Source organism: Carcharodon carcharias, chromosome 5, assembly GCF_017639515.1.
Source record: "Carcharodon carcharias isolate sCarCar2 chromosome 5, sCarCar2.pri, whole genome shotgun sequence".
Lineage (NCBI taxonomy): Eukaryota > Metazoa > Chordata > Chondrichthyes > Lamniformes > Lamnidae > Carcharodon > Carcharodon carcharias.
The window spans coordinates 38,639,538-38,656,373 of NC_054471.1; the positions used below are offsets into that span (position 1 = coordinate 38,639,538).

At 40.1% G+C, this 16,836-nt stretch overlaps 1 protein-coding gene across 6 annotated transcripts in view; it reads right to left on the reverse strand.

Moving 5' to 3' along the window:
* Positions 1-15,116, reverse strand: part of tmem87b (transmembrane protein 87B) — a 50,851-nt gene extending 35,735 nt beyond the window's left edge. For 2 of the 6 annotated variants that reach the window (XM_041188814.1, XM_041188808.1), the window contains exons 1-5: positions 14,884-15,086; positions 9,650-9,710; positions 2,662-2,753; positions 1,695-1,835; positions 1,555-1,608 (exon numbers count right to left, since the gene is read on the reverse strand). In XM_041188814.1, the coding sequence (XP_041044748.1) occupies positions 1,555-1,608; positions 1,695-1,835; positions 2,662-2,753; positions 9,650-9,710; positions 14,884-15,024 (489 nt within the window). In that variant the 5' untranslated portion in view covers positions 15,025-15,086. The other 4 variants (XM_041188809.1, XM_041188811.1, XM_041188813.1 and 1 more) reach the window with 4 other exon arrangements.
* Between the last annotated feature and the right edge of the window lie 1,720 nt (positions 15,117-16,836).

Below are 16,836 nucleotides of genomic sequence, written 5' to 3' on the forward strand. Positions count from 1 at the left end.
TTTGAGTTTAAGAAACTTGGGTTTGAAACTAGTGTCGTAAACTAAAATAAGACATTTGTAAAGGTATGAAGGCAGAGTTGGAAAAAGCAGCAGACATTGAAGGAGATATTTCATCATTCTCAAAGATACATTCCATTGAGAAAACAACTCTACAAGAAGGATGAACTATTCGTGGCTAACCAAAGAAATGAAGGATGGTATCAAATTGAAACAAAAGGCATACAATGTTGTGAAGAATAGTAGTATGACAGAAGACTGGGAAAAATTTAGGAACAAGCAAAGGATGATTCAAAAAAATAATAAAGACAGTCAAAATAGAATATAAGAATAAACTAGCAAGAAATATAAAAACAAAGAGCTTCTCCAAGTATATAAAAGAGAGTAGCTAAAGTAAACTTCTGTTCCTTGGAGGACAACACTAGGGAATTAATAATTAGAAACAAGGAAATGACAGGCATTTTGAAGAAGTATTTTTTATGTCTTCACAGTAGAAGGCACAAAATTCATCCCAATAATAAGAGGGTGTCAGAGGGAAAAGGGGAGCGAGGAACATAAAACAATCGTTATTACTGGAGAAAAAAAACAATTAGACAAACTTACGGGATTAGAGACTGACATGTTCCCTGGACTTGACAGCCTGCATCCAAGAACAAAGGTCCCAAACCCATGGCACAATCATTTAAGATAGTGAGCTCCAAGGCAGCAATGGTGACTATTGAATGGAGACTCTGGTGGGACAGCCCTTTGATCAGCACTGAGGCTCCAATACGCACACCTGCATGATTCTTAGCTCTGAAGCCCCAGAGTCTTCCAAAAGGTTGTGGACAAAACCACTGGCTCTTGCTCAACAATTCCTTCTCCACGCCCTGCTCTCACTCTGAGCCATTAACATAAGGTCACAGCACTGGCCTAGGGTCTTAAAATAAGTGGCTGCAAAGATAATGGTTGTAATTTTTAAAAATTCCCTAGGTTCTGGAAAATTTTCAACGGATTGGAAAACTGCAAATCTACTGTCCTTATTTAACAAAAGGAAGGAGGCAGAAAGCAGCAAAGTATGGGTCAATTAGCTTTATATCTGTTATTCAGTAAATGCTGGAATCCATTAATAAGGAAGTAGCAGGACACTTAGAAAATCATAGTACAATTAAATAGAGTCAACATGGTTTATGAAAGGGAAATCGTGTTTGACAAACCACTTCTTCCCACACCTGAGCTATGCAATTACTCCTAAATGTATGAGCCCTAACTTTTTCAACTGTCTTTAGTGCTGTACTAATGGGCAAGTATGCCAAGTTCAAACCATTACAGTGATTTCAGTGCTGAATCAATCAGCAAGGACCACAGCAGCATTCCCTGCGGAGGGGCAGGGTATCTTGACAGCAGCCTCTTGATTTCAGTGTTTAATTGCTGATAGTCTCATCAAGATTATTACTAAAGCAGAATCTGGGCCATGATATCCTTCAAGTATGTTAAGAGTTAAAGTTGGCTAAAAAATTGACATCGCCTAACTAGAATACAGTTCCAGCTAACATAAAAATACCACCAATTCATTACCACATTTGTATTTGGTGTCTGTACCATCACAGGTTTGGGTAGATCTTGGCTCATCTGAAATAGAAAGAGAAATGTTAGACTGAAGGACTGAATGTAATTTAAATAGTTAAGGCATTTTAACACCTCTTTCATATACTCACATTAAATTTTGGGAAGACCTGGGTTTCTTCACTGCAAGCAATATTTTCAGTCTTGTGGGCAATGTATTGTCCTTGACTTAACGGGTGAGGTTCAAGACTATTACTAATACTACTGCTGGACAATCTTCTGTCATACATATCCTAAAAAGGAAAGAACATGTAAGCCAACTAGATTGGTCACAAATTTAGCTCTTTGCAATAATTTCACTGACTGCTGATGTGCCCCCAAAAAATAGTTTGCAGACCAGGAGCAGCAAAATGTAAAGATCGTCAAAATGAATGGAGCAAATGGATGCATTTCAGCTAAGAGCTTGCGAAAAATAGTTCCTTTCCTTGAAGTAACAGGAATGAAGTTGTGGAAGATTTTATAATCATTTGCCAGTTGCAACTTTTACTTTAAAGTTCACAAAATCCACACTGTGATTCAGACTGGGTTTGAATTTTAGGTTTAGTGCTTGCAGCTGAACTCAAATTTTCTTTTGTGATGTTTATTCAGTGCAAAGCCAAAAAAATTTGCAGTTGAATCCAAAGAGCTTAATAATATGACCTTTGAATAGTGACAATTTGAATGAACAAATAAATATTTTTCCAATTAAAATTGGACAATGCACGGAATAAATAAGCCTTAAATGGCTTTACTCCTTTAACAAATCTGCATTGACCTTATGGAGATTCATGGGAATGAATTAATCCATAACCTTGCAGCTACAACCAATCTTATCCCTCAAGATGTGCTTTTCAAGATTCTAGCAGGTATACCATTACAAGTGAACATTTCACATTACAAACTTGGTCCAATGACAATAGTTGATAATTCAAAATAAAATGAAATAAAATGACAATTTTGTATTTTAAATGTTTAGCGGACTACTGCTTACATTGCCATTGGAAATAAGACATTGTATATAAAGGCATTAACACTTCCTGCATTCTAAATCTGCACAAAATATTTTCTAAGGATACTTACTTTAATATTATTAAATTCATTGTGGCAAGGGTAATATCTGAGGTACCATTCAACTGTTAACGATATTGCTTCAGGACATTTGAATGAAACAACTATGAAGTGGACAAAAGAAAAAATATAAAAGGACATTTTTAGAATACCACAAACTGTTTGGTAAAACTGCCACACACAAGCACAAGGTGCAACAAAGGGGATTCTGGAAATTAAGCACTCATGAAATAACAAATTTCAACTGACATTAATATCAAATCACCACTTAGCTTGTAACAAATAATAAGTTAGTTCAGAAACTGAATACAGGTGTGACTTTGTGGTTGGTTAGCATGACCTGAATGTCCTCCATCACCCCCAACACCTCAACTCCCTCCCACAGCACCTTCCCATGCAATCGCAGAAGACGCAACACCTGCCCCTTTACTTCCCCCCCACTCCTCACCATACAAGGGCCCAAACAGTCCTTTCAAGTGAATGCACCTCCTTCAATTTGGTCTACTGCATTCACTGCTCCAAGTGCAGTCTCCTCTACATTGGAGAGACCAAACGCAGACAGGGTGGCCACTTTGCGGAACACCTTCAATCTGTCCACAAGCATGACCCAGACCTTCCCGCTTGCCATTTCAACACTCCACCCTGCTCTCATGCCCACATGTCCGTCTTTGGCCTGCTGCAATGTTCCAGTGAAGCTCAACGCAAACTGGAGGAACAGCACCTCATCTTCCGATTAGGCACTTGACAACCGTCCAGACTTAACATTGAGTTCAATAACTTCAGACTGTGAACTCTCTCCTCCATCCCCAACCCTTTTTTGAAATGCTCCTTTTTTCTTATTCATTTTGATTATTTATTTATTTCTTCCCTTCCCACTTATTTTCATTATTATTTAAAAAATTTATTTCCATTTTCATTCATTGCTTTATCCCCAGCTTTTAGCCTATTTTCGATCTTTTTTCCCACCACTATCCCCTCCCCCCACAAGGACCATCTGTCACTTTCCAGAGTGCCTACCCTGGTCCTGCCATTATCACATTCTGCTTTCCACTCTTAATGTCACCATTAGCACCTCCTTTAGCCAGTACCACCACTATTAATAACTCTTTGACCTTATGTTTATGACATCTTTCGCAATCTCTCCTTTGCCTGCACCTATCGCTGGCCTTCTATCTAGCTTCACCTGTCCTGCCCCCTTAAACAGTATATATTTCACCACATTTCTTCTGTCCTTTAGCTCTGAAGAGTCATATGGACTCGAAACATTAACTCTGTCTTTCTTTCCACAGATGCTGTCAGACCTGTTGAGGTTTTCCAGCATTTTTTGTTTTTGTTTCAGATTTCCAGCATCTGCAGTATTTTATCTTTATTTATGACCTGGACGATTGTTTGTATAACTTCAATATCCACCCAGGTCAATTGTGAAACTGCATAGGTACATTAAAAGAGTAAAGGTTATAATAACTAGATCACAACTTCAATTTCCATTCCAAATACACAGAATTACTTCTGTACCACTAGGTGGTCAGGAAAATTGGTAAATACAATCCAATTTTCCAGTATGTAATTTTACAGTTATTTTCCCATTTTCAAAGTATTATGAAACTCAATTATAAAAACAGTTTGCATTCAAATAATATCTTTATCACTGTAAAACAGCCCAAGAAGTTTGGAGGCACATGTAAAATAATAAAAGTCAAGCCTAGAAGAGATATTAGGAGGAGGACAAAAAAAAAGAGAACAGAGGTATGTCTGAATAGCATTGGAGTGATAAAGCTAAAAAATGGCAGATGAGTGACATACAGGCAGAGGTAAGTGATGCTACAAAAGATAGAAGTAGACAGTCTTTGTGAAGGAGATGATAAGGTTGGAAGCTCAATTCAGAGTTGAATAGAAAGCAAAGGATGTGATCAGTCTGAGAGGAGTCAGTGACACAGGTACAGTGTTTTTGGCTAGGGTCAATGATTTCCATGTTGCTAATGTTTAGTTGGGTGAAAGTGAATCTTATTCAAAACTGATGTCTGACAACGTAAGTGACAGGAGTCTAGACGGTTGGGCCAGAAGTGGAGTCAGATGCCATCAACAAACATTGGAATTACCCAACATATGGAAGTTGTAGATTATGTTATCAAAATGATGATACCAAACTTTGAGGTGTGACTGAGATTGAGGATGACATCAATCCACTGCAACGTGACATTGATAGGCTAGCAGAATGGGCACACAAATGGCAGATGGAATTTAATAAAGAGAAGTTTGAAGTGATGCATTTTGGCAGAGGGGCTAGGGAGAGGCAATATAGGTTTAATGGCACACTTCAGAAGAGTGTGCAAGGGCAAAGGGACCTAGGGATTCATGTGCATTGAGCTTTGAAAATGTCAGGGCATATTAACAGAGTAATTAGCAAAGCATATGGGACCCTGGGCTTCATAAATAAAGGTGAAAAGTGCAAAAGCATGGAAGTTGTACTAAACCTATATATAAAAAAAGGCTTTGGTTAGACCCCAATTAGAGTACTGCATCCAGTTCTGGTCACTGCACAGAATAATGTGAGGGGCCTTGCGAGCGTGCAGAGGACAGTTACTAGAACAGTTGCAGGAATGAGAAATTTAAGTTACAAGATTAGGTTGGAGAAGCTGGGGCTGCTTTCCTTGGAGCTGAAGAGATTGAGGGGAGATTTGAAAGAGGTGTTCACAATTACGACCTGCTCTTGTCTACCTCAGGTGCACAAGCTTGCTCTGCCATTCAATACAATAATGGCTGATCTTCTGCCTTAACTCCATTTTGCTGCCTGCTCCCCATATCCCTTAATGCCATGAGAAACCAAAAAGCCTTAAATACGTTCAGCAACAGACCATCTATAAACCTCTAGGTCAGAGCATTCAAAATATTCACAGCCCTTCGAGTGAAGAAATTTCTCATCTCAGTTCTAAATGATTGGCCCCTTATCCTGAGACTGTCCCCATGTTCTAGATTCCCCAGCCAGGGGAAACAACCTCTCAGTGTCTACCCTGTCAAGCCCTTTCAGGATCCTAGAAGTTACAATGAGATCACTGCTCATTCTCCTAAACTCCAGATAATATGGACCCAACTTACTCAGCCTATCATCATAGGTCCCAGAGGTCAATGTAGTGAACTTTCACTGTACCACCTCCAGTGCAAATATATAGACCAAAACTACACACAGTATTCCGGAAATAGTCTCACAAAGCCCTGACTCTTAAATGTCCTCCGAATAAGGGCAATTAGGGATGGGCTATAAATGCTGGCCTAGCCAGTGATGCCCAAATCCCATAAACAAATAAAAAAAAGCAAGACTTCTTTATCCTTGTACTCCAAACTCTTTGCAATAAAGGCCAATATGCCACTTGCCTTATTAATTGTGTACCAGCTTGCCAACCTCATGCTCCTTCTACGATTATACCCAAGTTCCACTAAGCATCAACATTTACAAGCTTCAAGTCTTTCAAAAACTATCCTGCTTTTCTATTCTTATGACCAAAGCATATAACCTAACACTTTCCCACAAAGTACACCATCTACCTCTACCACCTTGTTGCCCACTCATTTAGCCTGCCTATATTCCTTTGCAGCCTCATGTCATTTTCACAGCTTGCATTCCCACCTAGTTTTGCATTGCTAGAAAATTTAGCCAAAATCTCTGTCTCTTTATCTAAGTCATTAATACAGATTGTGTATAGCTGAGACCCAGCACTGATCTTTGTGGCACTTCACTGGACACAGGCTGTCAACTTAAAAATGCCCCATTTATCCCTACTCTCCGCTTCCTGTCCTTTAACCAATCCTCTATCAATGCAAACATATTACCCCCTACTCCATGAGGCATTATGTTGTGTATTAACCTTTTCTGTGGAACCTTATTAAAAATCTTTTGGAAATCCAAATGTACTGCTTATGCTGGGTCCCATTTATTTACACCTTCAAAGAACACAAATAAATTTGTCTTTATGTAAAACCATGTTGACTTTGTCTGATCCTCCTATGATTTTTCTAAGTGCATCGTAAAGACTTTCTTAATAATAGATTCCAGCATTCTTCCAATGACTGATGTCAGGCTAACTAGCCTGTAGTCATCATTTTCTCTCTCTCTCTTCCTCCTTTCTTGAATAGTTGTGTTGTATTTGCTAACTTCCAATCCACTGTGACCATTCTAGAATCTAGGGAATTTAGAAAATCATAAACAGCCAATCCACCATCTCTGCAGCTACCTCTTTTAGAAACTTAGAGCAGAATTTTCTGCCTACCAGGCCTGACCCAATCTCTGGCGGGCGGGTAGCCAATCCCCACCGGAGAAGCGGGCCCTGCCGCCATTTTAAGTGGGCGGGCCAATTAAGGCCCACCCAGCGTGACACCCGGCGGGAAGCGCTATGCACTTCCTGTGCGGGCGGGGGAGGATTCCCCAAATGTGAGATTGCGCTCTTTCGCACATGCGCACAAAAGAGCGCACATCTCCCTGAGGCTAAGTGCTGCCTCAGGGAGATCGCTGAAAGTTGTCCAAACTTTAAAAATAGAAAAATAAAAAAATCCTTAACATGTCCCCCTCATGTGACAATGTCACACGAGATGGGACATGTTAATAAATTTCCCTCAAACTTTATTAACCTTTTTTTAAAGCCTACATGAAACCTCATCCCACTGGTGGATGAGGTTTCATGTTTTTTCGGAAGCCTGCCTGGGCTCCTGGCCTGCCCACCAACCTTAAGGTTGGACAGGCAGGTCCTTTAATTGTTGATTTCACTGTTCACCCACCTTCCTGAATATTTAAATGGGGCGGGATGACGTCATTTTGCACGTTGGCAAGCGGGCCCCGCCCCCTGCTCACCGATGACAAAATTCAGCCCTTAGAATGTAGGCCATCAGGTGCTGGGATTCATCAGATTTAAGTCCCTTAAGTTTCACCAATACTTCTTCCCTGCTGATATTAATTACTTGAATACTGCTGAAAAAAAAGATATGCTATTAAAACTTTTCATCTTGCACTCATTAGGATAGCTCACAAGAAATTTTCAACTGTAACAGGCGAACAACAATTTATACTGCATGAGAAGAGAGAGCTGATTGGTGGAGGTGCTGCCATGGATAACACAGCTTTTTTCAAATTCAAACTGGGCAGGTCGACTCTGATTGTTCAAGGCATTGTCCTGGGGAATGAACCAGTGAATGATTGTTCCTTAAAAGCTTTTGTTTAGTTGACAAAGGCATAATGTTTGGACATGTTTCCTTTAGTCTGCAAAGGACAGAGTCCTGTTATTAAATATGAGGCTTCAAGCATGCATAAGTAAGCAACACTGTGAGCCTGACTGACAATGTTAAATTAGTTTTCCACATGATCAGATCATTGCTCACTATATATCACACAGACTCATGAATGAGCCCCAAGGCTGCCCCTTTTGGCCCTGAATAGCGCCCAGTCTACCTCAGATTACCCCAGTAAGTTGTCTTAAAAATTTGAGTGAGAAGTGAAGCAGCAACACAAGTGATGTTTGTCACTAACAGGATGCTGCCTTCAAGCCAAAACAATGTTCTCCCTATCACACAAATGAGCAATGTAGTTTATGCATTTCAGTGCTGGTGTGATGCCAGGTATATAGGTTGTATGTTCCAAAGGTTGGCTGATCATGTCAAACAGCACATCCCTTCAGCTGTTCACAACAGGCAGAGTACTGAATGTAACCAACCAGCCCTGCTTGCAAAACAGTGTCCATCATTAGATGTGATTCCATATTGGACAACACTTGCTAAACAATCCTGATTGTGCGAATTACATGGAAAACCAGCGTGTCTCTCTTTTCAGCAATACTCAAGTTCTGAGCTCTCAAACTACTATTTGATAGTCATTACCTTGAGTCTCTACTTTTGTTAGCCCCTCAGAACCCCTCCATTTTTGATATGTGATTTATGTCTTCAACTGTGAAGACAGGCATTTTTGCCTATTTCTCACTCCCTACAAGGACAAAGACCGTTCCCTTCAGCTGACAGCACGAGAACTAGGGATCACAGATTTTAGGATTTTGGGCAAGAGGTGCAGAGGGGATGTGAGAAAGAACTTTTTTTTATTCTGAGAGTGTTAATGACCCAAAACGTGATTCCTACGGGGGTCCATGATTTCAAAGAAAATTGGATGAGCACTTGAGGGAAATAAACTCACAGGCCTATGGGGGTAGAGAGAGGGAATGGGACTGACTAAATTGTTCTACAGAGAGCCAGCATGGATTTGATGGGCTCAATAGCCTCTTTCTATGCCATAATGACTCTATGACTCTTAAGAGGCAAGATGTAGATGATGAAGAGGAAGAGGAAGAGGAAGCAGCTAAGGATGAGACTCTGGGGTTCCTGAGGCAACAGTAGAGCTGGATAGAGAAGCCACTACAAATTTTTCTCCATACTCTGGTACAATAGATGGTACTCTTGTGATAGCCAGGCAATGTTTATTTAAAACATTGAAATTTCTTGATGTAATAGCAGGTGCCAAAATAGAGAAACATTCCATTTCTCAGTGTAGACATTTTTTATGTTGAGCAAAAAAATTCATAAAAATAATCAGAATTTAGGAGAAAGAGAGGGAAGAGGATTTGTGATACAAAAATTCAAAGCCAGATGGACTCAAGCACTTTATCTTCAATCACTGACATAGTTTCTTTTGAAACATAAAATATATAATTTAAAAACTCTACACAAGCTGAATTTAAGTTTTCATATCATGGACACTGCAGTTTCAAAACTACCAGGCAACAATTTGTTTCAAATCCCATTGAAATGCTGCTGAAGAAGCCACATGAAACAGCTAAAAATGGAAAGCACCAATCTCAAGTCGTTTCACAGAAGTTATGCTTTGCATAAACAAAGAGGAATTTAGGTCTTCATTGCAAAATTATAAAGAAACCAAGAAAAAGGTAAAATAAAAACGTATCTCCATGTCTGCACACACAACTTATTGTTGTCTACTAAACCATAGCTTCAAAATAAAAACTTAACTTACCTTGAAGTACTATATCTGTTTTGTTAAACATTGTTTTTGTAAACACCAGTGGCTTATGGTTCTGAAAAGAAAATTTGAATCATAAGCATTGGTCAAAAATAGCAAAGAAAGAAAAGATGGTCAAACTATAATTGTTTCAGGTATATTTAAAAATAAAATAGGTGTTAATTAGCACCAGAGATAGTTTATTCTAGTTATGTATCAGAAAGGCTTATCACTGAGACCCCAAAACATAAAAGACATAATAACTTTGTTAAGACCTCTGCAGAGACCATTAACATCTAAAGAGAAATCTGAACACCTAGTAATTAACTGAAAGACCAAAGGCCACAAGATTTCACATTTTAAACAAAAACAAAGTTTTATTGTAAGGATATCTCTAACAGCTTAAAAGAAAGCAAGCACTACAACTTAACATTATAGTTTATAACGTGTGCCACAAATCCAGTTTTAGTTTTACTTCCGCTCCCCCACCCCCATTACCCATCCACCCCCAAGAGTTCTCTTATTTTACAAAATGTTGAAGGTTCATTTGCTTTTCCTGGGACCAACTCGACAGTATGCCACAGTCCTCCAGGGTTCATTTAAATTTCTCCCGAGTTCCAGCTATTCCCAGAGGTATGAAATTTCATGTGGATCCATTCATTAGCTAAGCGATCCTCCAATTTTCTTTTAAAATCTCAAAACTGTGGACTTCCCAGCTCAAAATTAAGCTTTACTGGATTCTCCAAACTAACTGCTTATTTTCACTGTGAGGGTCAAAGTAGATTTCTTCCTCTAAGTCAAGTTAGACAAATGTTCCAGTCTATTTTCCCTTATGAACTCAAGAGAGCTGCAACCTACACAAGACCAAATCTGCAACTGCCTTCTGTGAGAAACACCCAGATAAATCAAACAAAGGAACTTTCTAACCACCACAGCCTATCTCCATTACAGCGTGACATATACTTGGGATATTCCAAACAGATATGTAAATTAACTTATTTTTCAAAACACTCTTAAATTCTGTGACTTATATGAATAATGTACGTCTCTAATGGAGTTTAATGACACTCTTTCCCAGAATTGCTAGCTTTTAGCTTCTTTTATTGAGATAATGATAGACACTCTAGCTCTACACTTCTAACTCTGATCTTAAAAGGTAACTGTATTTATCTTACAAGTGTAATCAACCAAGCTTTTTCAATTTGCATATATATTAGATGCATGCCAGTTTCTTAATGAATTATTTTCATTTGACTCTAATTACAGCACTGGAGGCAGCCACTTAGCCTGATATATCTGTGCCAGCTCTCTGCAAGAGCAAATCAACTCGTCCCACTCCTCAGCTTTTTCTCCGTAACACTACAATTTTTCTCTCTCCAACTGTTTATCTAATTCCCCTTTGAAGGCTACAATTGAATCTACCTCCACCATACACTCAGGTCATGCATTACAGATCTTAAACCACTCACTGCATAAAAAGATTATTTCCTCATGTCGCCATTTTTTTTTTGCTATTCATCTTAATGAGTGTTCTCTGGTTCTCAAGCCTTTCACCAATGGGAATAGTTTATCTCTACATGCTCTACCTAGGCCCCTCATGATTTTGAACACTACTATCAAATCTCGGCTCAATCTTCATTCTCTGAGGAGAACAAGTCCAGCTTCTCCAACCTCTCCATGTAACTGAAGTCTCCCATTCCTGTGACCAATCTTGCATCAAAAAAAAAATTGCATTGACATAGTGCTTTTCATGACCACTGGATATCTCAAAGCACTTTACAGCCAATGAGGTACTTTTGAAGTGTAGTCACTATTGTAATGTAGGAAGCACGGCAGCAAATATGCGCACAACAACCTCCCAAAAATTGCAATGTGATAATGATCAAGTCTGTTTCTGTGATAAAACAAAAACAGAATTACCTGGAAAAACTCAGCAGATCTGGCAGCATCGGCGGAGAAGAAAAGAGTTGACGTTTCGAGTCCTCATGACCCTTCAACAGAACTGTTTCTGTGATGTTGGCTGAGAGATAAATATTGGCCAGGAGACAGCTCTTCTTTGAAATAGTGCCATGGGATCTTTTACATCCAAAGCTTAGCTCAGGGTCAAAAGGATGGAAAGATTACGAACTATCTGGTTCAGCCTGAGATAGTGGTCAGAGATGGCGCTGGAATCGCAAAAACAACTTGCAGCAACAAAATATCTCTAAACATAGAAAAACATTCCAAAGTACTTCCCAGAGGCATGATCAGTGAAAACTGAAACCCCAGTCAGGGGAGTAAACATTAGGAGGGGAGACAAAAAGCTTGATTAAAAAGATGGTAGACAGACAACCCTAAAGGAGAGGAAAGTGGAGTGGTAGAGTATTTGAGAAAGAAATTCCTGAACATGAGGAAGCCATCAATGGTGCAGCAAAGAAGGGGATGCACAGGAGACCCAAGTCACACAAAGTTCTGGGCAGGGTTATAGGACTGGGGAAGTTTACAGAGTTAGGAATGGTTAAGGCCATTAAAAACTTAAACACGAGGATGAGAATCTTAAATTGGAAGTGTTGTGCAACCCAAGCCTCTGCAGCTCAGGAAGAACAGAGGTGATCAGTGAGGAATTGATATGGGATAGGATATGGGCAATACTTTTGAATGATCTGAATGAACAAAAATGCTGATAGATTATTGGCCAATACAAGAAGGTTGGATTGAAAGAGGTGGAAGTTATACTTCAGTGATATAGAAAGTTGGTCAGAAGCCTTCTAGACTTTTGGGTGCTGCATCTCAGGAAAAAATTATTGGTCTTTAAGATGGTGCAGCACAGGTTCACCAGAAAGATACCAGGCCTTAGATTAGAAGTTTAAGTTATGAAGACAGGATGCATAATCCTGGCTTGTTTTTCCCTGGGTAAAGGAGAATGAAGGAGGAATTTACAGCTAGGCCATTCAGGACACATTTTTTCACATAAATGGTAGCAGAAATTTGGATCTCTCTTCCACAATGTTCCAAATGGGCTTATGCAGGGGTGGAGATAAACATTTAGAAAAATTGGAATAGAAAGGATATTAAAAGTCATGGAATGTATAGATTTACTTGAATGACAAACTATTATGAGCAGATCCTCAAGATGCGGGGACTGTTACCAGTGGTGTTAAAAGGCTAAGAGGATTTTATAGAGGTTTTAAAATTGATGAATAGCCTTGATGGAATGAAAAGGAAAAAAACTATTTCCATTGGTTAGGATACTCATGAAGGGGATTTAGAATTATCATTAAGAGAGTAATGAGAGGTTAGAATTTTACAACGAGTTGTAGCAGCATGAAAATATTTGTCATTGGGAATGGTTGGAAGTGTCAAGCAAACATTATAAGCCAATTTGTCACTTTTAGCACTGACAATTTTTAAGATTATGCTTAATGTCATTAACGATTCAAGTTTGCTGAAATTTGATTGCCTTCTTCCTATGTCAGGGGTATCAAATGTGCAGCCTGCCAGCCCTGGCAACCTGACCCTCAAATCACAGACAATGCAGACCTATTTACGCATATTTGGTTGTCCTATTTGAATTTATAGGTCCAAGATCTTGAAAAGGGTCATTTTTAGCACTGTTGCTTACTTAATGGACCAATACACCAAGATCTTTGTATTCCAGACATCAAATTATGTTAAAATCAAAAGGAAAATGATATTACACGTCATTTTGTTTCATCAGGTTCAGAAGTATACACCTATGTGAGCATAAAGGCAAAACTTGTACAACCATGTCAATGTCTTCCTGCACTGTCCACTCCTGTCAAATGGTGTGCATAGCTTTCTGATGTACTGTATTCAAACGCACAACGATTCAATAATAGCTTTCAAAAAGGGAATTGGATAAGTACATAAAAGGGAAACATTTGTAGGCCTATCGGGAAAGGGCAAAGGGATGATAGAAATTGAACAAATCATTCAAAAGAACTGGCACAGACTGATGGGTCAAATACCCTCCTCCTGTATAATATAATGGGATATCCACCATATGAATTCAGTTACCTAGCACAATATCATTACTTAACCCAAGACAACCCCATTTGTGATAAACAATTATAACTTTGTGCAAGAGAAATATCTACATAATTTTCATTTGTGTTTGTCAATCACAAAATACAAATCTACATTACTGAAATTAAACTCTAAGCAAAACATTCTGACGAATGCTACTGAACCGCAATATAGATTCAGAAACTTACAGCACAGGAAGTGGCCATTTGGCTCATTTTGTGTGTATAATGGCCTAAAACATCTGCACAGCCTAATCCCACTTTTCAACGTTTGATCGGTAGTCTTGTAGGTTATAGCACTTCAAGTGCATATCAAAGTACAGTTTAAATTTGATGAGAATTTCTGCCTCTACTACCTTTTCAGGCAGTGAGTTCCAGACACTCCATCCCAGCCCTCCACACAGTGGAAAAAAAAATCCTCAAATCCTTTCTAAGCTTTCTAATTACTTTAGAACTTCCCCACCCCTTTGCTAAAGGGTCCTTCCCATTCTCTCCATCTAGGCCCCAAATAATTTTAAAATCTCTCCTCAGCCTCCTCTTTTCCAAAGGAAAATAAAACAACCTAACCAATCAATCAGTTATTCTTAAAACGATTCAAAAATCAACCAGCACTCCAAAAAATTAACGAACAGCAAACGAAAACTACAGTTTGAGGTATCAGTGGCAATCAGAACATCACGTTTTGCAACCAGCTCTTGGATGACTGGTGAAATCTGTTCGTGTTCGAAATGAGGATGCACAAGTTGGAACAGTGGATGCGGACGCACCAGCTTGGGAGACCTAGACTTTTCAACTTTTTCAGTGGATGCTTGGCAGGTTTCGTCGTATTATGGATGGATTTTCGCCGTGCCCTATCTCGAGAGAAGTTATTTCACTTATGTCGGTCTATTTTACACACACACACACACACACACACACACATATCACATGTGACGTGCATACATTTATATTTGAAATGCATGATTTAAATGATCGGGACAACACTGGTGAGACGTGTTTGGATTACTGTGGGAGAGACTGGCTGCTGTCACTCCTTGGCTCACACAGCAGTTTGCGACCCCGGGCTAACTGGCTGCACCATCCCTAACTTGTGCAGTTAATGCACGAGTCACATTTTGCATCGCTGTCAGAGGGAGAAACCCGAGGCACTCGATACCGGTCGCAGCCATCAGCCCGGAGTGTGAAAACACCAGCTACTTCATTTGTTAAACATAATTTACTCACCGGCCCCAACGTTTGGCTCCACAAGCCGGGTTCCGGCACAGCCTGGACGCCTCGGGCAAGAAAGAAGGCGGAGAAGTAAAAAGCAGAGAAGAGCGAGGCCTGCTTTGCCCCTCTTGGCCCTGATCGCCCACCTGGTGCCATCTTTCTGCCGGGTCTCGTTCCTCCTCCTCCCCCCCCACCTAACACACACACCTCGGGCACGCGCGGGCTCACCTGTCAGCCACTGACGTCATGCGCTGTACCTGCCGGAAACAGGGAGGGGGGGCGGGGCCAATGGGAGGAGACAACGACTGCGCAGCGCGTGCCGCTGCCTCTTCTCGCGCTCAGAACGGGGGTTCGTTTGATTTTTTTTTTCGCTCCCAGAAAGACAACCGGGCCCGAATGCGCGTGCGCCCGCCACCGGACGTCTCGTTCCCCATTTTTTTTTAAACTCCCGCGTGGCTTGCTGGAGGCTGTTCACGTGGTGAAAATCGGATCACAGTTGACCGGCGAAGGACGGTGGGAGGTTTGATTCCCCGGGCTGCCTGCGTGCTGGTTTTTGTCCTTAGGGTGAGTTTTTGAGCGGCTTCTGTGTGGGAAAGGGAACTTATATCTTGGCTTTTTTTTTTAAAAAGAACACAACTTTTCTAAATGAAAAATCATCAATCTGAAAAGTGTCTCTCTCCCCCGGTTGCTAATTTGACGCGCTTTTTTTCGGCATTTCCTCTTCGCTTGTTTCCAATTTCTGACAGCTGCAATTTGTCGGACTGTTAAGATGCACTAGGATTTCAAAAAGGAAAAATCCAGAAAATGTTTTTTTTAAAAACAAAATTAATTCGTGCGATTTGGGCGTTGCTGGCAAGCCCAGCATTTTGTTACCCGTCACTAATTGCCCTTGAGCTGGGCCATTTCAGAGAACAGTTAAGAATCTGCCTAAGAATCTAACACTATTCTGGGTCTGGAGTCAGGTGTAAGTAAGCCAGACCAGGTAAGGGTGGCAGATTTCCTTCCCTAAATGAGTTTAGTGAACCAGTTGGGTTTTTTTTTATACAATAATTGACAGTTTCGTGGCCACTATTACTGAGACTACCTTTCAATTCCAGATTTTAAATTCCAACAGCTGCAGTGGTAGGATCTGAACCCCTGTTACCAGAGGATTAGCCTGGGCCAGAGAGCTTACCACTAGGCCACCAGGTGGCAAAGCATATTTCATGCGCTGCATTGTTATAGTTCCTAACTTTTCACATAAACTATTAAGCACATGTATACATAAGTATCCAGGATGCCACATCACTCACTGCTGAATTACAGACATCTCGTAAAATAGCAATGTATGGTTCTGCAGCACATGGTGAGATCTGAGAGGTACACTCAATGTCATGTTCAGCATTTGTGTTTAAAATTGTGATTATTTTGAACTTCTAAGAACCATAAGACATAACATTGCAGTGGCAGGTGACTATGGGTAAAACCCAAACATTTCAAATGGATTTGATCTGAATCGGATTGAGAAAAAAAATCAACCAAATTAGTGCCAGTGAGAGAAACTGTGAATCATGTGAAAATGAATTGACCGCCACCATAGCAATGTCCGCAGAGTTTCAGCTCAGGATGAATTGGGAGGCTGTTGACGTTGTAGAGGCATTTGAGAAGGTTAAACAAAAGTGAAGATTGATGCTCAGTATTTCTAAAAACTGCTAGTGAAGAGGAAAGGGACAGCTACATCCTTTTGTGGGCAGATGAGAAAAATCTTTTCAATAGGTGGGAAATGAGTATAGACAATATTTAAAAACCCAGACAAGGTTTTCAAGAAATTCAGCACATATCTCTGGTCAAAGTCAAACCATTAGATCCACCAATATGAATTTAAAAGCCTGAGAAGGAACTAGGTGAGCCTGATGACAATTTCTTCATGGCATTGAGAAATGTAGCCAGCAAGTGTTAATTCAAGGAAAGGACGCACTCTCAATATCG